Source organism: Melozone crissalis, unplaced genomic scaffold, assembly GCF_028551555.1.
Source record: "Melozone crissalis strain CALT ecotype California unplaced genomic scaffold, PUWL_Pcris_2 ptg000013l_1, whole genome shotgun sequence".
NCBI lineage: Eukaryota > Metazoa > Chordata > Aves > Passeriformes > Passerellidae > Melozone > Melozone crissalis.
Window position 1 is genome coordinate 45,477,728 of NW_026535791.1, and position 22,927 is coordinate 45,500,654.

General features: G+C 43.3%; 1 protein-coding gene across 2 annotated transcripts in view; it reads left to right on the forward strand.

Moving 5' to 3' along the window:
- Positions 1-22,927, forward strand: part of NPAS2 (neuronal PAS domain protein 2) — a 105,585-nt gene that overhangs the window by 80,989 nt on the left and 1,669 nt on the right. Inside the window, exons 9-20 of one of the 2 annotated variants that reach the window (XM_054272007.1) lie at positions 1,095-1,177; positions 2,082-2,188; positions 3,350-3,497; positions 4,097-4,178; positions 4,874-5,015; positions 5,719-5,825; positions 5,998-6,090; positions 11,891-12,037; positions 17,656-17,850; positions 19,146-19,315; positions 19,790-19,882; positions 21,771-21,957. In XM_054272007.1, the coding sequence (XP_054127982.1) occupies positions 1,095-1,177; positions 2,082-2,188; positions 3,350-3,497; positions 4,097-4,178; positions 4,874-5,015; positions 5,719-5,825; positions 5,998-6,090; positions 11,891-12,037; positions 17,656-17,850; positions 19,146-19,315; positions 19,790-19,882; positions 21,771-21,957 (1,554 nt within the window). Of the gene's footprint in view, positions 1-1,094; positions 1,178-2,081; positions 2,189-3,349; positions 3,498-4,096; positions 4,179-4,873; positions 5,016-5,718; positions 5,826-5,997; positions 6,091-11,890; positions 12,038-17,655; positions 18,797-19,145; positions 19,316-19,789; positions 19,883-21,770; positions 21,958-22,927 lie in introns of those variants that run through there. The other variant, XM_054272008.1, reaches the window with a different exon arrangement.

Here is a 22,927-nt window from a genome sequence, read left to right on the forward strand (position 1 = left end):
CACACCTCAGCTTGTTCTCTGGTCCAACAGGGTTTAAAACATCAGTGGTCTCCTCTGCCTGAGGGACAGCAGAGAGAGAATCACTAAGGGAGCAGGGGAATGGCAGCACTGGGGGCCAGTGGGCAGGCTGTCCTTACCAGTGAGGATGGAGACCCTCCTGCAGGAGAGACACAAAGGACACAGGAACCCCAGATGCCAGAAATCCAGAATGCTGATGCTGGGAAGTCCCAGGCCAGGAGCCTCCAGGCTGACTCTAGGCAGCTCATGGAGCTGCAGTTGCCCCTGCAAAGCATCCAGTGGGAGAGGAGAGGTGGCCACAGTGAGGTGGCCCTGGGGCACGCGGCCAGCCCCAGCCCATGCATGGGTGTGCACTGTGATGCCATCCTTCCCTCTGCTTCCCACCTCCACACAGCAAGTGACCCCCACTGACTGCCTCCTGCTCCTCATCTCTCTGGGGCAAGGCTGTCCTGCCTCACCCTGCCTTGCATAACTCACTTATTAATTATCATGCTCATGAGCACTGAGGGGCTGCTGTGAATCTTGAGGGCCAGCTTGTTTCTGTGGCAGTGAAGTGCAAGGCAACACTGACCCCTTAACCCACTGGATCTCCTGCAGGCTGGCTGCCTGAAAAGGCGTTTGCTCCTCTGCAGCTGCTGAGGGAGAAGGAAAGTGTCCCCCTTTCTCAGAGAGCTTGGTGGGCAGGCATCCAAAAGGACCAAGGGTGGTGGGTATCTTTAGTAACACAGAGGGAGTGAAGCAAGATGTGGCAAGCCCTGGTGGGATGAGGCACAGGCTGGGTGCTGGGAAAGCCCACGGCCATCACACCACAGGCACTGCTTCAAAGCCAAAAAACTTTTGGCACCCTGAGGCACGGTCTCAGCTCTTAAGTACGTGTGCATTACAAGTTCTTCTCCCTGTCTCCTGTAAAAAATGTTGGCATTGATAAATACAATAGTTTGCTCTCTGGAATGGCCAGAAAATGGGTGAATCCTTTTTCTCCTCTTATGCACCATGTATTTATCACTAACAAAAGCTAGATGAAGCAGAGGGGTGAAGCTCCAACTCTCAGTAAGTCAGTTTTCTCCACTGGACAGGAGATGTGCATCGTAGAAGAACCTCTAGAAGAATTCACATCAAGACACAGTCTGGAGTGGAAATTTTTATTCCTGGATCACAGGTTGGTGACAAGAAAAGCCCTGCTGGTTGTGTTTGGTGCTTTACTACTACTGTTTCACAAGTACAGTTCTCTCAAGTAGTGTTCCATTTCACATCTAAATCTCATGAACAGGAGGGCTGCCAACTAAATTCCTACAAAAGCTGATGTTTACTATTTTGCATCTACTTTTGCTTTTATTTTTAATGGGCTTTTGAAACAAAGGACTCTATTTCTTCAGCTGAATTTGTGATTAGCTTGTTCTTCCTTCCTTTAAAATTATCAACAGACCAAAGTCTGTCACATGGCAAAATGAGCTAATTATTATACAGCTGCAGAAATCCTTCCTTCTAAATCCAGTCATTGATTGCGTGTGTGCAATTCCCACTGAGTTATGGAGGGAAAGTCTATGCTGGCCTGAGGCATCTGTGCTGGCAAAGGTACAAAACAAGTGCCTCAGCATGCCACAGATGAGCTCTCCAGGCACCCAGAGGAAAGCAGCACAGATGATTTCCTCTCTTATCCCCCCGGTCCCAGCAGATGATGGCTTCCAAACACCTCGTTACACATTTTTCCCTGTATAAGGGCTGCAGGAGCCATCGCAGAGCCCCTGACCAAGCAGCAGCCAAGGAAGGACTCCCTCACAGCAGATTCCTGTATCAAGGTCCCTGAGAAGCTGCACTGCTTTCCACAGTCACATTTTCCCTGGAGGAGGGGTGTTGCCATAGTCTTGTCCTGGTGGGATGGTGCCTGCCGGCATTGCTGCTCCCAGCTGGGTATCCCAAGCACAAGGTGGGGGATCCAGCCCCCTGAGGTGAACAGCTATACACTGATGAGTGAAAGTAGATCTGGGCTGTTTGCATCTCTGCATCAGCATGCAGAACTGCTGGTTCTGTGTTTCATGGCCTCCTGTTGTGCCCAACTGCAGAGCGCCGCCGATTATCGGATACCTCCCATTTGAAGTGCTGGGAACTTCTGGCTACGACTATTACCACATAGACGACCTGGAGCTGCTAGCAAGGTGCCATGAACACTGTAAGTACCACATGGTCCCGGTTCCTGGGAAGTCACTGGACACTGGGACTCCTCTTTTCAGTGAAAGGTTGTTTGGAAGGGGAGGTTTGACTCTGCCTCAGCCCATATATCTTAGCAGAGCTGTAGCACACTGCAGACACTGCAGCTGATTGGCATCTGGGACAGACTTACCAAGCTCTGAAAAATACAATTTTCCCTTCTAAATCCCCAAAAGTAGCCAGCGAGACTCACTGAATGGATAAAATATGTCAGATTTGACCCCTGTTCTATTGGTAAAGAATATGCAGAAATAGTTCAAGCAATTCTTGTGGATTATTTCCCCTAATGTTGTTCACTGTGTGTTTGGGATTAGCTGTGATTATTTAAATACAGTCTACTAGGATTTAATTGAAAAACTCTTTCACTAAGTAAGGAAAATAAAGGCAATGCTTTTCAAATATTTGCTTACAGAACTGGCTTTAACATCTCAGATTACCACCTCTGCCTGTCTTGAAAGTATCCTGTCAACATTAGTTTTTATATGTTGACACTGAAATATAGAAAAGCTAAATATGTGGATATTTGGGAACCCCTTGAAATCACCAGGGGAAAAAGAAGAGATTAATTAGGTTATTGAATCTACAAAACCTTCAGTACACCCTGGTTTACTGTAGTTTGAATTTTTATCAATCTGGGAATTTTCTTTCAAATTTTGTCTTTGCACAGTGTTATCTCATATGTTTACTTCATTCTAAATCCATCTGCACACAATACTCATCTTTTCAAGCATTTTTATCCTGTACTTTTCTGCTCTAGAATTTAAGATGATCACTCTTAGAAATTAATCCCAGGTGTCTAATTAAGCAGTATGTGATCAGCACATAAAGCTGGGTAAGATCTCTGTTTAAATTGCAGAGGACACTAATTCATTAGTGTCCAAACTTAAGGTTAATTGTGCTGTGTAAGAATGTACTATCCAAAGTGTCAGAAGAAGATACCTACTAATCATTATGATTTTTGTTCTGTCAGAAGGCTGAGAGGAGCACTTACTCAAAATTGGTGCTTATACTCCTGTCTACCTATGACAGATATTTTTGTCACTTTTTTTTCACATTTCATGTCATTTCACGTCATTTCACGTGGGAAATTGTGCTCCAAGCTGTGTGTATTTTCTGCTGGCAGTGATGCAGTTCGGCAAGGGGAAGTCGTGCTGCTATCGGTTTCTGACCAAAGGACAGCAGTGGATCTGGCTCCAGACCCATTACTACATCACCTACCACCAGTGGAACTCCAAGCCAGAGTTCATTGTGTGCACTCACATGGTGGTAAGGTATGGAAAATCCTATCAACTTGCCAGGACATAAAGGACAGGAAGATAGGAGCATCCTCATATCTGCCAGAATGTTCTTTTAAAAATGTAACATCACTTACATAACAAAAAAATTAAGCCTGAACTTTGTGAAGGAAATAGGGTAATTATAGAAAAATTATCAGACTGAACCTTAGTTTATGTTGAGCTTACTTTTTGTTTTTAGTTTAGGGGCAGATAAACTATGGCATTTTTTAATTTTGTGCAAAATTAGAGAATAGACAGATCCTTAAATATTCATGTTCTCTAATCCTTATATTGTTTTTAAAGAGATGTGTAGAAGCTTTCCAGTGAAGTCATAAAGTGGTTGTAGGATGTGAAGTTGACCTTTTTATGTAGCTCTTTAATATACATCTTGACTTCAAGAAGATAGGAACAGAACAAAACTTGAAAATTAAACCACTCTCAAATCTTATTCAGTAGCATTTGACTTAAGTCACTTTTCAGCTGCTCATTTAACCTGTAAAATGTACAGTAATTTATTCCTCCACTCTCTTAAAGCACATTTTAAGAAATACAGCAATTCCATGTTGATACATAGAATTATGTTTTCCATTCAGTTATGCAGATGTTCGTGTGGAGAGGAGACAGGAGATGGGCTTGGAAGAAGTGTCCTCAGAGGTGGTGTCCTCAGCACTAAAGGTACAATGAGAAAAGCTTTTTTCATAAACTTATGTAGCAATCACAACTTGTTCTGTGTTAACATCACTGAAGACTCCAGCATTGTCTTTCTGCAATGTTGGTGGATTCTCTTAACTTCAGAACTCATTGCTCATTTGAATTATTTTGACATAAATCAGGTGAGTTTATGAAAGAATAAACCTGGAGACCAATAACAACCACAAATGAAGTGGAACATGTGCAGGGGCAGTGTAAGATATCTCACTTTTCCTTGGCAAGGTGCTACAGTTTAAAGATGCATTTGGACAATTTCTGGCAATCAGCCCTCTTGGCAACATCTCAGTGATCTCTTTAGGAAAGAAAACAAAGCCGGTCCTCAGTGCACGGCCAAGTGTCTCACAGAGGTTGCAGTTGCTGTCACATCCAACTGAACACAAAAGAAAGATTCAGAAAAACATCTGAAGGCACAAAGTGACTATGGCAGTAGCTTGCTGTTTATTTCTAGCTCAGTGATAGCTGTTTGTAAAATGTATTCATTTGATGCTGTTTGGAAGGGGCACTGATACCTTTGTCCAGGTCTGCTGGTCTACCTGAGATTATTTCTGCTCAAGTCATTTTAGGTCTGCCAAAGAACTGGAATGCAACCATTACTAAATATCAAAATGCTTTACCTCTGACAGATGCAGTAGCTGTTCTCCTTTTCTGGTGTGTTTTAGGAGAGTGGTGCCAGCTTGGATCCTGAACAGCACTTTAATGCACTTGATATTGGTGCCTCAATCCTCAGCGCTAGCCGGACACCCTCAGTATCATCCAGGAGCTCGCCAAAATCTTCCCACACACCCAAGTCAGACCCAGCATGTGAGTTATGGAATTATTTTTAATTTAGCCAAGAATGTGTGCTTATGTATCACAGCTGCTAATTTAACAATAAATTATGAGGTATTGATGATATGCACTGACAAAGAAGTGCAAAAGCTGAAATGGTAATGTACAAGAGAGAAGGTTCTAGCACAACCACCTAAATGCTGAAAGATGAACACTGGGATTAGACATGAAATGTGCTGTTTCAATCTGTTACAAAAATGAAGATTTTGTGTTTAGATTTGAGGGCACCTCTGTGAGCAATATGAGATTTCTCTAGACTGACATGAGTAGTAACAGCCTGTGGGTGACTCTCCTCTGGCCAAGATTTGGGATGTTCCAATGTTGACTTGGGTATACTCTTTCTGCTTCCTGGTCTGGAAAAGAAGCCAATGAGCTAACCTAAATTTACAGTTATTCGGCCCATATAAAAGGAGTTCCAGCTGGTTTAGAATACTTCATGGGTCCTTTTGCACTGCTCATTGGAGCATAGAATCATAATCTGTCTCATTTACTTTTATCTTTGCCCAGAGCCTCCTTATCAGTTTAATTTTATTGCCATTGAAGTCAACAAGAACAGCCCTGACTCCCATAGAATTTAGCCAGGTCATTACAATTTCTACCCACGTCTTGTTGTATTACCCCCTTCAAACAGGGCTGATTTCCAGCATGAGAGATCTCACTGGTGCTTTTCTTGCAGCTACACCAACAAAGCTGATTACAGAGTCCAACACTCCCTTGCCGAGAGCACCGAGCGCACAGCAGGATTTATCTGTGCACAGACTCAGCCAGCCTACTGCTCTTCAGGTAACTTCACAAGGAATCATGGAAACAGGCAGAGGGTGTAACAGCATGTGCCACATACGCAGCTTAGCAATTAAAAACAACTTACACAGAAGCCACGGCATTAGAAGAAACCTAAAATTTAAAGGAGCCAAACTTCTAAATAAAGTTTTGGTTTGTTTTGTTTTTAACCTAGGTTTCTTTGCCGTCTCAGCTTCCATGTGAGCTTCTCCCACAGCAGTTGCTGCCTCAAGCAACTCTGCAAAATCAGCCTGCACCTCTGGCACAGGTTAGTTGGGGATTTGGAAGTGGAATAGGTCACTTGCTTATCTCCTGATACTTTCTCATTTTGGGGCTTTTAAGTTACCTCTCTAGTAACTAAAATCCCCAAATCCAAACTCTCAACCACTTAAAATATTGTGGGAAAGTAATCTGAATTTTACACTTGTATGTTTAAACATATAACTGCATGCAGGTGTTCAGAAGCCCAGATGTGTGTAGGTTCAGGTGTGCACACATCTGTTTCATGAGAGGACAAAAACCAGATGGAAAAAGAATTTCCAGCGTCACTTCTACAGAACCAGGTCCCTTCAAGATCAAATTCACAATGAGAATTAAAACCAAAAACTAACAGAGACACCCAGTCCTGCTAAAAACACCTGTTTGGCTGTGCTGATGCAGAACTAACTGGCAGTATAGGACATGCAAATTCAACAATACCCATTTTGTGAGTGTACCAGTAATGGTGAGAATGCCACTGAAGACAAATTTCAGATTCCTCCAATCTATTAAAAAAGTGGGTGATAGCCCAAAACATCACCTCAGGGTTACATTTGCAGTGGATTTTGAAGAAGCAGATTTGAGTACCATGTTCCCAGTACATTGTTTTTCTCCTGTGGTTCTGCTGTGATGATACACCCCATCATCCTCTGATTTTAGGAATGACAGAGTATTGCTGGACCTAGACTGCTTCTACCATTGATAACACATACTCACTCACAAGACCCCGGAGTTTATTTCTGTAGCACATAAAGCATATAAAGTCCTGAGGATCCTGGCTTTAAAATAACAAATTCTCATTTATCTTCCATGTTTATTATTCTCTTCATGACTCCACGCTAGCATGCAGCGAATAAACAGCATATCAATTATCTGCTCTGAACATTCATTTTCTTTTACAGATACTTCTCCCCGTTATTCATTAATGCATTTTCAAACATCAATTAGTTTATGTATTATAAGTCTCTGTGTGTTTTGTTTGACTTTTTTCTACCTCCCTTTCTTCTCCATCAAAGCTCTTTGTGAAGAGAAGCTTTCCAGTTGTTTACCAAGACCCCTAGTGCCTTGTCCCTTCCCAGTAAAAGGCTCTTTCTGGCACACCAGCTCCATTTTTTTTTTCTGACAAATTAGAGTGCCATCCAATCACTGATTAAGCCTCTTTGGGCCACTGAAATCTTAGTGAAAGGAAGAGGGCTGACTCTGTCTACACAGGCAGCCCTCTGGCAGCAGTCACAGCAGTGCTCCTGGCAAAGCTCAGGATGAAGCTTGACCTGGAGCAGGGAAATAACACCAGGACATTGCAGCTCAGGCTGCTGATGTTCACACTCCATAGCAAAACTCCTGTAGAGAGTACCAAGTCTCCACACACGTGTGATTTTCATAAACTGTTACGAATATTATGATACTACGCTGTACGTCCCACTTTAAAATAATTAACATGTCAGCCTACAGCAATGTAATTTTGTCAAAAGACAAAGGTGCCTGCAGCACTAGGTGAGTGAGGGACAAAACCAGGTACATGTGCATCCTACTAGGAACACTTTCTTGGCTTCCTAGCTGACCATTTCCAGTTGTGCAGTTTAGTGGCAAAACACAGGCCCATAGCTTGTAGAAATGGTGTGGCCAGGTGCCCCGCTGCCAGGAGGAGCTGCACAGGTTTGTCCCTGCTGCCTTTCTGCCACTTGTCCTTAGCTGATGGTGACTGATGGCAGGAGCTGGAAGGCCCTGGGTATCCCTGTGGCTAACATTTGGCTACAGGGTGGCAGCAGCACGGAAAACATTATAAGTGGCCACAACTGTGTCTGCAGTGAGCAGCTAGCTGCTGCCTCAGGCACCATCTGCTTGAACTTTGAGTAGTTTTATTTCCAGCAAAGGCTGTGATGGTTTTGTCTCCACTGAAATGCGATTTTAGCTTGTGCCTTGCTTGTGTGAATGAACAGACAGCACAGTGTCACCCTAGATGTCACCTGAATGTAAATGGTTTACTTTAAACCAAGTGCTCCCAATTAGAATATTTGTTTGTTTGCCTTCCTCATTGTCATAAATTAAAATCCCCTGCAACACAGCGGATGTTGATGACTGAATAATAATTAACACTAATAATCCGTTTGGGATTGAGCAGGTGTTATTCAGATGAAGGAAGAAAGAACAAGTCGTTCGGTGAGCTGCAAATTAATGAAATCCAGTTTCCCAGGGGCTGTGCCTTGCAGGACTGGTGCATGGAGCCAGCCTTTCCCACAGGAGCAAGGGATGAGTGGATCCTTCTCTCCTTTGCTCAGCTAAAGCTTTTATGAAGTTACAGCAATCTGGTATTTTTGACACTCTCTCAATTCTGTTGAATGTCTCCAGCAAGAAACATGGCTCATCTCTTGGGCCAGAAGAATTGAAAGAAAGTTGGAAGATAGGCAGAAAAGAAAGTTTTAAAGGAAACTCAGCTACAAAACAAATAGGGTCTCTTTTCTTTACCCAGCTACCTATTGTCATGACACTTGTAGGAACAGATTGTCTTGGGAGGTCCATCTTTTTGTTCATCACATTAGAAATGAGGAACCATCCTGACAGACACAGGGGCCACAGGTCCCTGCTCCTGGCAGCAGCCCCCCAGCACCTAGAGAGAAGGAGTAACCCTGGCACCGTGGGGTAGCACTCAGTGGAGAAAAACACCTCTCCTTGGGCATGGTGGAGGAGAGGAATCACAGCATGGAAGTGCCAGCCCCTCTCCCTGGGCTGTAGAGCTTCCCTGGACCGTACCCAGCACTAGTGCATCAAGCCCCTCCCTACCAGAGCATATGCTGACATGATCCCAAATGCATCACTTTATTTTACTCTTTTTTTTAAAAAAACAGACTAAAATTACTGCTGTGGTTTTTGCTTGTTTGTTTTGGGGGCTTTTTTTGCCTGCATTAACAAACCTTGATTAAACTGGTGCAACTATAGAGATGTCACAGGTTTAGTCTCCCATGTTTGACTGTCTCTAGGAATATGACAGTTTTCTGTGTATTACATGCACTTATCTAAGAATTCTGTGGATTTGTAAATATCTAAGTGAGATGAAGAGCAGCTTCATCTGATGCCAATGGCAGAGTTAAAGCTGGGCAATGTTTTCTGTGAAAGGTTTTGAGTTAAGCTCTTTTAATTTATTATACAATTAGAGATTTCTCCCTTAATTAGTAGAGAGGTTAATGATCTTGAGATAAATGCTCTCTGGAGCAGGTCAATTGCTGTTAGTGTCTCATTGTACAAAAACAATAGGAGCTCTGTAAGCACAGGGGTCATGGTTAGAGTTATCAACAATTTGGGGGTTAGAGTGGGAAAAGGAAAAAAGCAAAAGAGAAAGTTCTTTGTCTTCATCCATAGCAGCTTTCACTCCAGTATACCAGCTAATTGTTGATGTTAAGTATATTAATACAAAAAGCATGTAAAAGAGAGAACAAAAAGATAATGTAAGATGAATATGCTAAATATAAGAACCTGCACAAAAAAATTAAGGTATAATATTTTAAAATCAACAGCAATACATTCTTGTATGCAATTTTACAAAGCAAATTCAAATTTAAAACTAAGGCCTGAAAATTGATTTTATTTCTTTTTGAAGTATAAAGTCATTGTGAAATTACTTAGTTTAAAATTCCTTACATTGATCAATTGAAGAAAATCAGGTTCCTTTCTCAAAGGGTCATCAAGGAATTTGCATATTAATCAAAAGTCTGCCATCACCAAGACAGACAGTTAAAATTAAACTCTTTGCTAAAACTGTTTTTAATTCCTTTTCTAATAAGGATCCTTTTAAAAACTTAAAAGCAGTCCTCTCTAAATGAGTTCATATAATTAGATAACAAGACTTGTCTTTTTAAAAGATCCTTCTGTACAGGCCAGGTTAAACCAGGTTAAAGCTGTATCTCCTCTATGATGTGTTGCTCACAGCATCATTCCACTCCTTAAACCAGGATACCTGGGACTCTTCAGAACCAAAAGGCTGGGCTGCAACTAACAGCAGTGGATTCCCCTTGGAGTCACTTGTTCTTATTCCCAAACATCTGAGGTCTCTGCTCAGCCATTCCTCAGGTTAATTCTTTATACATGGATAAGAAAGAAAAAAGGAGACCCTGCTCTGGCTTCTGTAACCCCAATTCCAAGTAACACAGACTTGCCTTTGGGAGGTTTGACACCATGTTTCTGCTCTGGGAGAGGAGTGGGTTGCAGATGATGGCACTGCTGTTTGCAGGCACGAGCACCATGAGTCACAGCAGGGCTGAGGGCTCCCTTGCCCTCCTTGGGCAGACAGTGCAAGCAGTGAGTGCTCACAGATGCCTCTGGCAGCCAAGGGGCTCTGTCACCAGCAGCTGCAGGTGCCACCTCAGCAGCCCTCCTTGCCCCTAAGCAGGGCTGGCTGTGGGACTGACCCCCACCTGGCCATCAGTCTGTGCAGTGACCTCCCAGGCCGTGTGGGAAAGCCTCCCTCTGCCTGATAAATGGAAATAAACTTCCTGAAGTTCTCGCTCTTTCTCTGCAAGGCCATTTACTTGGAGATGTCAGCTTTGCTAGAGGGAAGGCAAAGGTACTTTCACATACTTAACTGGTTTAAGATGTACTAGTTAGCTGATACAAATCTGTTCTGTCACATTTAGCTTTCTCCAAGTAGCCAAAAATTTCATTTAAGGAAGTGTACAGTGCTGCTAGCAGCAGAGCACTCTTTAATTCTTGTCTTGTTATCTTTTTTCCCCTACTAAAAAGCCAGAAACAATGTAAGCCAGTGCACCGTGGAGCAGGAAGGCTCCAGCAGTGAGCATCAGCTCACCCACTAGCACAGAGCCACTGGAACAAATATAGGGCAGGGCAGCATTTTCCAGTCACAGCAATTATTTTTTTTGCCTGTACACTCACAGCCCTGCATGTTTTCAAGAAGATCTTGGATGCCTTGATTACATAAAAACTTAAAAAGATTTTTGAAGGGTTTTGTTCTTTTTTTCAAAGACTGTTTTTTACTTTTGGAATATGAGCTTATCAAAAGCAATTATTCCAAAGCCTATTAAAGTAATAATTAACTTTGGTGAACTTTGAATCATACCTGAAAGCACCAAATATTAGGGATTTATTGCTGTTAGTCCTCTCCACAACTCTTGATTATTTCAGTTTGTGCCAGTATTGCTGCTATTGGAGGTTGCACCTGCTTCTTGACCTTGATTCATGATCTCCATTTTTTACTATTATTTGGAACAGCCTTTCTTCCACTGAGTTGAGCTATTCATTTTATATCACATATAAAAATAACTTAATGAGTATTTCTTGTCATTTAAGTACTACTCAGCTGTACAAATCTAGAAAATGTTTATTGTGGTCTATTGTGTGATGCCTTAGTAAGTCATCAGCAGAACAAAGCATTGCAGAACTGCTATTTCTGCTCTGAAAAAGGAAAGCATTAGTAAAACACATCTGGATTATGCTGTTATGCCACACTAAGGGCTCCAAACTACAAGCTAATGAAAATAATGCACTCATTTGCCATCCAGTTAAGATGCTCTTGATATTTTAAAGTAGCATACTCCCAAAAACAGTCCTTACAACAGAACATGGTCAACTGTAAGCAGATCATTCTAGCCGAGGAAATGTAATATACATGCATAACCCTGAAAATAGACAAGATGTCTCTGTCTGCATGTTAGTATATCACAAAGACATTTTTATTTTTTAGCTGTGCTTTACAATGAAGAGACCAATAACTCCTTACAGAACAGTGTTCTACTGAGGCTGTTTGTATTAGAATGACTGATTTTCCCTCCCCTCCCCTCTTTTTTATTTCCTCCCCCCAGTTCTCAGCACAATTCAGCATGTTCCAGACCATCAAGGACCAGCTGGAGCAGCGGACACGGATCCTGCAGGCCAACATCCGCTGGCAGCAAGAGGAGCTCCAGAAGATCCAGGAGCAGCTCTGCCTGGTCCAAGACTCCAGCGTACAGGTGTGTTACTGCTGGAAGGGACAGAGTCAAGCATCCTCTCTCTGTTGATAGGCTTGGCAAATTAAAATTGTTCCAGAGTCCAGGATATCTGGACAAGTAGAAACTAGCTCATCTGAATTGTAGAGGGATGTTGCCCTCTAAAAGCCTTTTGAGTAACCTCTGTCAAGAAAGGTTTAAGAGCTCTCTGGAAGAAGAGAAGGAAGGAATAATTCAGCTTTAGGAGGTGTAGAATAACTAGAGTCATTTACAATAGCATTTTATTACTTTATCTACCAAGTCTTCAGACTGAGGAGCTGTAGTAGAAAGAATGTTGAAGTTCAGACTTCCTTGTCACCTTAAAACCCCTGAAATTCTGCTGATGTTCATTTGTTCACACCTTGGAGGTATCTGAATTTTTTCTTCACCAGACAGGCTTAAGCCTTTAGGGTGAAGCTGACTGAGCCTGCTCTGCTTCTGCCTTTGACACCTCCTACACAGAGGTAGAATTCTCTGATACAGTATGTGCTTTGTACCCCTTACGTCTACCAAACCTCAGAAATAATAGTAAATGAAGTTTAGTAAATCACAGGTTTCCTTTAACAACAAGTGGACAAATCATCCAGTTTTATGGAGTTTTCTGAATGTGGGTGATTACTGCTGTGTTCCTCATAATTTAAGTATAAATGCCAGGTTAAATGATCCTTGCTAGAAATGTGGCACTGGGGACTTGGTGAGTACTATACTAACAAGCTTTGTCAAGGAAACAAACATCTCAAGAGTATTTTATAAACAGGATGGGACCTACTGAAGTCAGTGGGAATTTTGCTAGCAACTTCCACACTGAAATAGACTCTCACCCATCATCAGCATCTGTGAAACGCAGTTTCACACATTAACAAAATTGCGATCGTATGTTTAGGTAATTAAGGGATCAGCAATGCCAAATTAGAAACTTTGCCACCTAAGTTGCTGCATGTGCACTGCTGTAAGATGACACAGCAGCTGTGGGTTCCAAACCCAGAACTCCCTGTTCTGGTGCCATACAATCACACAGGGAGACCAGGTTTAGCTTCAGTGTGTTTCTTCTATTGGTTCTCCGCTGACTTTGATTAATGGGAAGAAAAATTCTCTATGCAATTAACAGGTGTTCAGTTCAGAATCATGTCACATGTCTGAAAGCTATTATTGTTATTATGAATATCAAGAGACATTGTATTCTCACTTCCTCTCTTTTTAATTGGGTGACAACCATTACTCTCTCCTGGTGACATCTTCAATAATCATACACACTCTTTTTTTTCACCATTCAGGCAAAAACAGAATTTCAGAGCACATTCTTATACGCAAGAAACAGATTCTGTTTTTAGAAAGCTATCTCCTATATGCATTAGGATGCATTTAACAGCACAAAGACCATGGGACAGATTCTCAAATACACTCAGAGAGAGCTCAGGCAGAAGGCCAGAGGGTAAATAAATGGTGAATTGATCTGTATTGCCCCCCCCCTTACCAGTTTGTAGCTTCATGGGTGATGCCCTCTCCCATGAAGACTGCACCAGGTTGGACCAAGTATTTTCAGACCATTACAAGTTCTCTTCTGTCAGTACCTACCAATTTCCAGTTTACAGATGCAGTACTGAGAGGCAGGGAGAATGGAAAGAGCTTGGAAATGCAGGGGGCTGCATATTTGCCTTAAATGGCAATGCTGGACGGGGATCATCCTATTTTGTGTGCTTTTTGGTCTCCTCAGAGCAATCAGACAAGGTGATGAGATGCAAGTGGTTACACTGACTCCTGGCCAGGACCTTTTCTTCTCCCACTTTCTCTAGGTAAAAACTCTAGGTAAAAAACCAAAAAACACACAAAGAAATTACTGTGCTGTTGCAAGGATAGATTGACATGAGGAATAATTTTTCTCTTACTTGGCTAGGGGTAATTTGAAAGAAAGCTGTGCACACTTTTGCATGCAGCTCTTTTGTGACTCACAAGCAGCGAGGAGTAAACTGTTAAATCAGAAATCCAACCACGTGCTTTGCTGCACAGATTTCATCATTCAGGGAGCTGGATGTCTGCAGACATTGATCTGTGTCTACTATCAAAGCTAAAATGCATTGTAACAAACTGGCTACTATCAAGCATATTTCTGGTGTCTTTAATACACTGCATAATAGAGCTGTAAGTGTGGGGGAGTGATGTAGGCTGTCTGAAAAGGGGCAAGTGCTTCCTGCTTTTCCCCTATTAGCTGATTTATTAGCATATCATCCCCACTGGTTCACTCCCTTCCACATAGAAATGTACAGGTAGCTCTGTGGAGAATTAAGCTCAATTTCCATTTCCTTCAGAGATCTTCAAAACTGAGTACAGCAGTCCACCAAGAAATGCTTTCCCAGACAGAGAGATGTTGAGCACAGTAGTCTGCATTAGAAACTGTTTGCAGGAGCCTTGTGCAGAGAAAGATGAAACTATCAGGAGCGTTGCAGGCCCTGAATAAAAGTGTTCAAAACCCCATTAGATCCCTGTTACTGCTTCTCCTGACAACGAAGGACAAGAGCAGGAAGAGTAACCTCAGAAGTCTGAAGGATGCTGTGTCTGCTCCAGTTTGAACAGTCTAGCTAATGATTCACAGATGCAAGAGGAAGGCAGAAAGGCTGAGCCAGAACAGCTTGCAAGAACTACAATCAAGACCATCCACAGCCACCCATCATTTGCAAAGCAGGCTCTCTTCAAAGTCATGAATCTCAGCTTCCCAGTGCTGTGCTTCTCATCTTTATATATTTTACATTAAGAAAGAGTCTTGATGCCTGTAATGATGAGCCCAAAACTATAATCCCCTGATTATCCAAAGGACAGGTAGAGTCAAAGAGATGTTTTCCTCAGGATGCCTTGTCAGTGTGGTTCAGCCATTAGCTGTAGGGCTCTTCTATCTTGGAATGAGGGGGCAGCAGTGTCAGAGGGTCCCTCCTCTCTCTTGCTGCTTTGCTGTGTATGTTAACAATCTGGCCAATTAAAAAATGTTTGTAAGATGCTTCACTGACCTTGCAGTCCACAAAATCACCAACGAGACATATCATTAGCAGCAATACAGTTAGGGGGCTGCTAATTTATCTACTTAGGGAAAGATTTCATTTTTTGTGAAAAGGTTTTTCTTGTTATTTAAAGCTGCTGTATTTCAGCGTTTTGGGGGAATTCTGACAAGACTGTCACAAAAGAGGCACATTACAAAAAACCACCATTAATTTTCTACAAATTAAGCTTTTAGGTTTAACTAACAAGTGGAAATGTCATGCTTTGATCCTCTGTCAGGTTAACTCTTGAGTTTTCAGTTCTGCAGGGACACAACCACCATTGCTTCCTGCTCTAAGCTTGTTTTTTCCAGGTCATTTATGTCCAGAGGGTAACAATGCTGCTTTGGCCATTATAATGGCAATAGAGGGTCCCCAGGTATGAAGCACTCAGAGCCCTCTCAGGGTACGAACACATGAACAAATGAAATTGGCCTTCTGGGATAAACTTGGTTCTGAATTTATGGTGTGTTAGCTGCCAACCATTAACTGTGCACGTTCCTACCCAGTGGCACACTCTGATAATTGCAAAGTAGGTTACTCTGCTTTCTTTGGAGGATAAACTCCTTGGCCTTCATCTGGAAGTGAAGTAAGCACACAGGGAGGTTCCTGCTAAATAAGTAGTCTGCTGCAAGTTCACACCCCACCTGACATTCACCTTGATAGATGTTGAATTTGCATTGGGTGAGCTGAGTGTTTCTCCAGTGCTGTGTGCCACGTACAAGGAGGACACTAAGCTAATGCTCCTAAAGGCCTTAATTTGCAGTGATCTGTCCAGTACCACAGTACCGGTGGGCTCACACTCCCTTCCCATCACTTTTTTCACATGCACCACTTGCTTTGCCCATTCTTAGTTTTATATCAAATCTTATATCAGTGGCGACCTGTCTCATGGCTAGGGCTAATCAAGGGAGTTCATGTACTAAACATGTCCAAAACTTAGCTTCTATGTACAGAAAATAAACAAGAAAATGAATTTTCATTATATTTGTCTTTGATTTATTCATAATAAGGCCTATTTACTTGGCAGAAGTTGCAAGACCATCTGTCTTTCTGATATGTAATGGCTCCAAACTCAGTGAGCAGTGTTTTTAAAAGACAACACTCAGAGCAAGTTTCAGACCCGCTGCAAGCAGCAGCCCCAACCCTGTCACTTGACCCATTTATTCCTATCAGACATCTCTGAGATGTGGTTAGCCTACAGCACCTGAAACAAGATGTTGCTTTTCCTTAATTGTCCCCTTCTCCCAGATGATTAATGTAAGCTTTGTCTGTCCCTTTTTTCCTGGGTAAAATCTTGGCATGCATAAATTAATTAAAAATTTATCATATTTAAATAAGCTGTGTTTTTAAAGCTAGGTAAATAAGTACAGCCATGATGGATAAAGCCATACTTTTGCAGAGAAAAGCAATATATTATGCTGGGCTTTTGGAAAAGCTATGGGCTTTTTCCAGGAAAAATGAGAGGGGACATGATAGTTTAGGGAATTGTTAATACAGCAATAAGCTGCACAAAGGTGTACTAATTACTGGGCATACCTCAGATGTACTGCTAGGCATGAGACTGATGGATGAATAATGAAAAGAGTAATTGTGATTCTGATTTCATTTAAAACTTAAGTAGCTCCACTTAAATTAATGAAGTTCCATACATGTAGCAGTGGTGTGGAATCAGAATCAGATCCAAAAATTCTGTCAACTGTGTGGGATGTGTAGCTCCATACACCCCTTGGTGGCAGAAAGGCTAGGTCTGAAATACTGCAAAGAGAGCTTATGGCATTAATAATACATTGTTTTAAAAGATTACTTTTCCCTCTTTACAGCTGTAATAAAAGAAATAGCCCCTAGAAGAGCAAAATTTCCCAAGTCCTGTAACTTTTAAAGAAGAAAGCTTCATCTTGAAATGCAAAAGTAGAGAGGACATCATTTACAGAAACACTAGGAGAGGAGCTGCTAGCTCTTTTGCACAAGTGGAATGCATGGCACAGTTAGGAAGAACACCAGGTGACAGTTACCTGATGGGAAATCAGATAAATGACAGTGACTGTCTGTTTACACATCCTGTCAGTGATAAGGACACGGCCATTCAGCTTGGAGAGCTCTGGCCTGACTGTGGCCTCATTAAAAACATTTGACAACTCAGCTGGGTGTAAACTGTTGAATTTCCAGAGACAAATTCAAAGACAGTTCCGTCTGAAAGGCAGGTGGATTTTGTTGAAAGGACTGAAAAGACATGGAGTTACTCTCTTCTCTTTGGTCAGGATGCCCCAGAACACAGTGAATGTACTGGGAACTGCTCTTAAGAGGGTTGTGCCTGTCCCATGGAGAGAGGACTTGCACCTTGTAGACACATTTCACAAGTAATGGGTGCACTTGCAGAACAAGAAACCAAGAAACTAGAGACAGTAGAGCTGTTAATGCAGGAATGATAGGTGATTTCCAGCTAACAGTAAACGTGTTGTGATTCCAGAAATGTGGTAACTTTATTTTAGAATATACCTTTGGATTTACTTCTGTCACATTCATTATTCAAAACATCTGGGCTATGTAAATAAATCCTCCCTTCTTCTTTTCCAGATGATCTTACAGCAGCCAACAGTGTCCCTGAGCTTTAGTAATACTCAGCAGCTGGACCCACAACAGCTACAGCAGAGGTCAGGGACCCTTTCTCAGCAGCAGCTTGTCCCCAGTTCTCAGCTTCAAGGGCAAATCACATCTTCACAAACACCGAACCAGCAGTCACTGAGAGAAGCAAGCGTGATATCAAGCCAGGTAATCATTTCTTTGAACAGAGAAGCACTTAGATGGACAGGAGACACTGAGCTGTTCTTAAGCAAGCGAGTAAAATCATGTCAGTCCTGTAACTATGCCTTTGCCTTCCCTTTCTTATGCTTCTCTAAAAGGGCAGCCTATAAAAAGGGTTTCCCTACAGCATTTACTTTACCTTAAAGCCTGTTTTTAAGATCTCAGCCAGGAGGGTTACTTGAGCAGCTGTTTCAGCTTGAAAATGGAGCAGGAGGACATGCAAAATGTGTCGGTGACTCACTGGTCTTCAGGTGGTCCAGAAAGAAACCTGACTGATCCCACTGGAAACTTGAAATAGTGAGACCTCTCAGAATACTTGCTCCCTGAGCCCAGTTGGACACCACCAACACAACAAAGCCTGTCTGCTGTGGTTGCACACAGAATACATTGAGATTCTTCTGAGACCCTCAGGCTGTCAACATTAACAGGTTCCTGCAGAGCAAAATAAAGTTCAGCCTGAGCAGTAACTGAGATCTGTGAAAGCTATTAGGTTTGGCACTGTATTTTTTGTTCATACTGCTGGTTTCTCAATATTTCCAGTGTTTGCTCTTCCACCCACCTGTTGTACCTCCCTTCACAGAAAACTGAGCTCCTCTGCTTCCCGATTGTGTGGCAAGCATATTTCCATTATTGTCTTCTGAGCCCACAGCTGTAGCATTTCATCTTCTTCATTCCTGTGTTATGATGACTCTATTAAAGTAGAGAGTGTATAGCAAATACAGGGCAAGGGGCAGAAACTGATGCCCAGAAAGTTTCGTCAGAATATAAGGAAGAACTTCTTTGTCACTGTGCGAGTGACCGAGCACTGGAACAGGTTGCCCCTAGAGGGTGTGGAGTCTCCCTCGCTGGAGATTCTCAAGAACCGTCTGGACACGATCCTGTGCCTGTGGACACGATCCTTTGCCTGTGCTCTGGGATGGCCCTGCTGGAGGAGGGAAGGCTGACGAGATGTCCCAGTGTGGCCCTTTCCAACCTGACCTGTTCTGTCATTCTGTGAAATGGGGGGGCGGGGGGAAAAACAACACTTTTTTTTTTCTTTGATCTCTTGTTATAACGGGGCTCGGCGGCAGCCCCTCACACTTCACTTTGCTCCTGCCGTAACTGGGGGGGTCGTTTAGGTTTGCCGGCCGGCAGGAGCGGGCCCGGGGCAGCCGTGGCCATGACAGTCGTTTCGCGTTCGGTGGCAGGAGCCGGCTGGCGGCACCGTCAGGCACTGGTGCCGCAGCCGGGCTGTCTCCCCGCTCTCTCCGCTTCTCTTGCAGGGCCCGAAGGCGGCGCGGAGCGCGGAGCTGGCGCCGGGCGGCGGCCGTGCCCCGCCCCGCCCCGCGCCCGCGCCGTTCGCCTCCGGCGGCGGCCCCGCGGCGCCCCCTGGCGGCCTGTCCCGCGGCGGCACCCCCGCGCCCGCCGGCTGCAGCCACGACCAGCAGCTCAGGTACGGGCCGGCTCCGCGCTCGGCGGCTGAGGGCTGGGCGTACAGCTCCGCCCGAAGGGAACAGCGGGCGCGGCGCACTCCGGGATTGGGACTGCAGGAATGCACGGGTGGATTAAAATTCCCAAACTGTAGCTGTGTTACCCAATAGCGTTATGAAAACTGATACCTTGCTGCTGGCTTTGAAGAGCACAAGGTGAATTAAACCGAAGGTGTAAAATATTATTCAAGCATCCATATACCTAGCAGATAATAATGGTAAAAAATGTGATTTATGAGGTGTATGTCCGGCACCCAGACCGCCCCAGAGGGCAGGCGCTGCCCCAGCCTCCGCCTCGCGGTGCCCTGGGTCACAGCTCCTCACACTCCTCAGCCCGGTGCCGTGCCCGTGAAAATGCCGCTTCTCTTTGCACACTGTGGGATTTGTATGGTCCTTCTCTTCCTGCAATGTCTTTTTTTTTTTCCCTCGTGTGCCAGATTGTTGCTTAGCCAGCCTATTCAGCCCATGATGCCTGGGTCCTGTAATGCAAGACATCCTTCAGACCTCAGCATGGCGGGATCCCAGGCCAAGTACGTGCCTTGCCGAAGATAAAACATCAAAGTTGCTTTTGAGGGGAAGTAGCCTTCTTTTGTAAGAGGATGAAGTAGTTATAAATATTGGGAATGTGTTACTGTGCTGAGCCTGCCTTCCAGCATCTGGGTCAGCCTTATCCTGCCTGGTCATATCAGGAAGAGTGACAGAGAGAAACACAAAGTGCCAGTGGCATTTTAACAAGCCATGGCTGGGGGAATTGTTGTCCTTCACATGCTGCCTGCTTCAGCACTAGAACTTCTGACCCACCAAAGGTAAATGTGAGAAAATCAGCACTGGCTCAGTTAAATGATTGGTGAAAATAGAAAGCATCACCTCAGTTGTTTTATCTCTTCAAAACTTAGATGAAGGAGGCAGAACACACTGGTCAAAATATACCCTTTCTTACACTGTTTTTTGGTCACTGTACTTAATTGTGAACTGATAAAATAATAAGCAACTGTTTGCACATCATTCCTTTAAAAATAATTCTTTTTACAAAACAGTACTCTTCTAATATTATCTCAGGAATGTAGGTATTCAGTACTTGTTTTTTTTTAGACATCAGTATTGTTTAAAATTATCTTGAGTTAATTTGTCAAATGTAAATATTGTAGCTCTGCTTTAAGCCTCTGAATAAAAGAGGCCTTATTTGCAAAGATGCATCTCCCAGTTCATGTAGACTTGACTCATGGGACCCCTTTATAGGAGCTCCCATCCTCATACAAGTACCCAGACTGTAGCATTTCTAGCTAAACCCTAATGTTGAACAGCTGTTGAGTGAACACAAGCCACACTATGATCTCATCACCCTTTACAGGATAAACAGAATCAGGCTGGGTTGGCAATAGTTCCATTGTGGTTTTGCCCACAGCCTTCTGCAAAACAACACATATTTAAGTTTTGCTTTGCAAAAGCAGAATGGCAAGAGGAGAGGAGTATTTTGGTTCTGTCACATCCCTTGTTCCAGAGGGTTTCTAGAGGCTTCTTCTGTTCCTAGAGCGGGGCTCATGGTGATGGGAACTGCTGATAAGTGACAATATGTGTATGAGCAGCTTAGGAAGTAATCAACCCTAGCCTTGTGTCTGCAGGAGATCACCACCCCCACAGGGGAGCACAGGCAGCAGGACAGGAGGTGCAGTGGCTTCTCTCTTGCTGCAGTTCAGGGCTCAGCATATTAAAACAGAATCAAAGGCCATTTGGTTTAATGAGCCGGGGATGTGAATGCTGTGGCTGAAGACAAGATGTGCATAAACCAGAATCCTTAATGAATCTAAAATGTGATCTGGATTTTGAGGTGAGATGTATTCTTCCCTCCAAGCCCAGCTCATGCACAGAGTAGGGGAAAGCCGTGCTGCCAGTAATGCTGTTGTTCATATTAGCAGGTCCCATGCACTGGAATCATTTATTGGGAATTATCTGGGGGGTTTAGGCTGAAGAAGAGAAGGCACAGGGAGACCTTACAGCAGCCTTCCACTATCTAAAAGGGGCTACAAGAGAGAAGGGGAGGGACTTTTTACAAGAACATATAGGAATAGGAAAAAAGTTAGTGAATTTAAACTGAAAGAGGGCAGGTTTGGATTAGATGTTAGGAAGAAATTCTTTACTGTGAGGGTGGTGAGGCACTGAAACAGGTTGCCCAGAGAAGTGGTGGGTACCCTATGCCTGTAAGTGTTCAAAGCCAGATTGGTGGATGGGGCTCTGAGCAACCTGATCTAGTGGAAGATGTCACTGCCCATGAGAGGCAGGTTGGCACTAGACAGTCTTTAAGGTCAGCATGCTGTGCTTCTATGATTTAGGAAGACTAGGGATTGCCATCCCCCTTCTAAGAGAAGACCTTTGTTTCCAACACTTCGTTCTTGATTGTTTTGCTTCTTTCTTCCACAGGTATTCTCAAACCCAACAAATGTTTCAAAGTTTGGAAGTGCAGACTTCCAGCAGCAGCTCTCCAATCGTACTGATGGGACAAGCAGTGTTAAACCAAGGGTTCACCACTACCCCTCCTTCCCAGCCATCCTCTTTGCCACCTATGCAACTCCAGCACCAACAGCATCAGCAGCAACGCTACCTGCAGGTAGGACAAAGAGGATGATGTGTAAAGTGTGCACACAGAGGAACAAGGTGAGTGGGCTGTGCAAATGGGGCCCAGGTTTCTGCTGGAGCCTGATCCTGGCAGAAATGGCCATTTAAGAGATTCTGACGTGTGACACACTGCTGCAGTGGCTGGTACTAGTACAGCAAGGGAGCAGTGGGAACAATCAGAATATTTAAAAGGAAATTACTAATTCTGTACATTTAAAGCATAATCAGATTATCTTGGATATATTTGAAGTTTATTTCCAGCTGGAGAAATTCAATGCCTTAGGATTTGTTCTGTTCTCTTTATTCAGTATAAAATTTGCTTAGTTTACAAGTCAAAAGATGATTTTTAATTACCAGCGTCAACATAAAATAGATCTGGATCAGATATCTGGATCCCTTCAGGAAACTAACATATTTTCTCAACTCCACAAGGCAAAGAAGATAAAGTGGAGCACGTTGCCTGGAAGAACCAGGTGATTTGAATATGTAAAAATACTTATTTTTGACCTAATTCAACACATACTAAAATAAAGGGAGGAAATTAGGTGTGTCTGTATTAGTTCAACAGGAGCTGAACCGAGTCTTTGAAACCTGGTCACATATCCACTGGCATCACCAAAAGAGTATAACCAACCTCAAATTATTAAACTCTTGTTATTGAAATGAAATCCTTATCATAGCCTGAGAATTAATGAAAAAAGTGTGGCAGATACTGTTTCCAATAAAGCATCTGCAAAATTCACATCAGCTTCAACACTGCAAGGTCACACCCAGCTGTAAGCTCAGGAAAAGGAAGGGCTAGAAGGGACAGCACAAGGCACATTAGAAAATGCTGTTTCATTTATTCCATCCATCCATGTCATTTCTGGCATGTTCACCCACACGGTTCCCAAACAGGCTTTTCAGGATAACCTGCACATCCCAGGCAGTGCATTACTGTGAGAAAACCATTTCAATGTTCT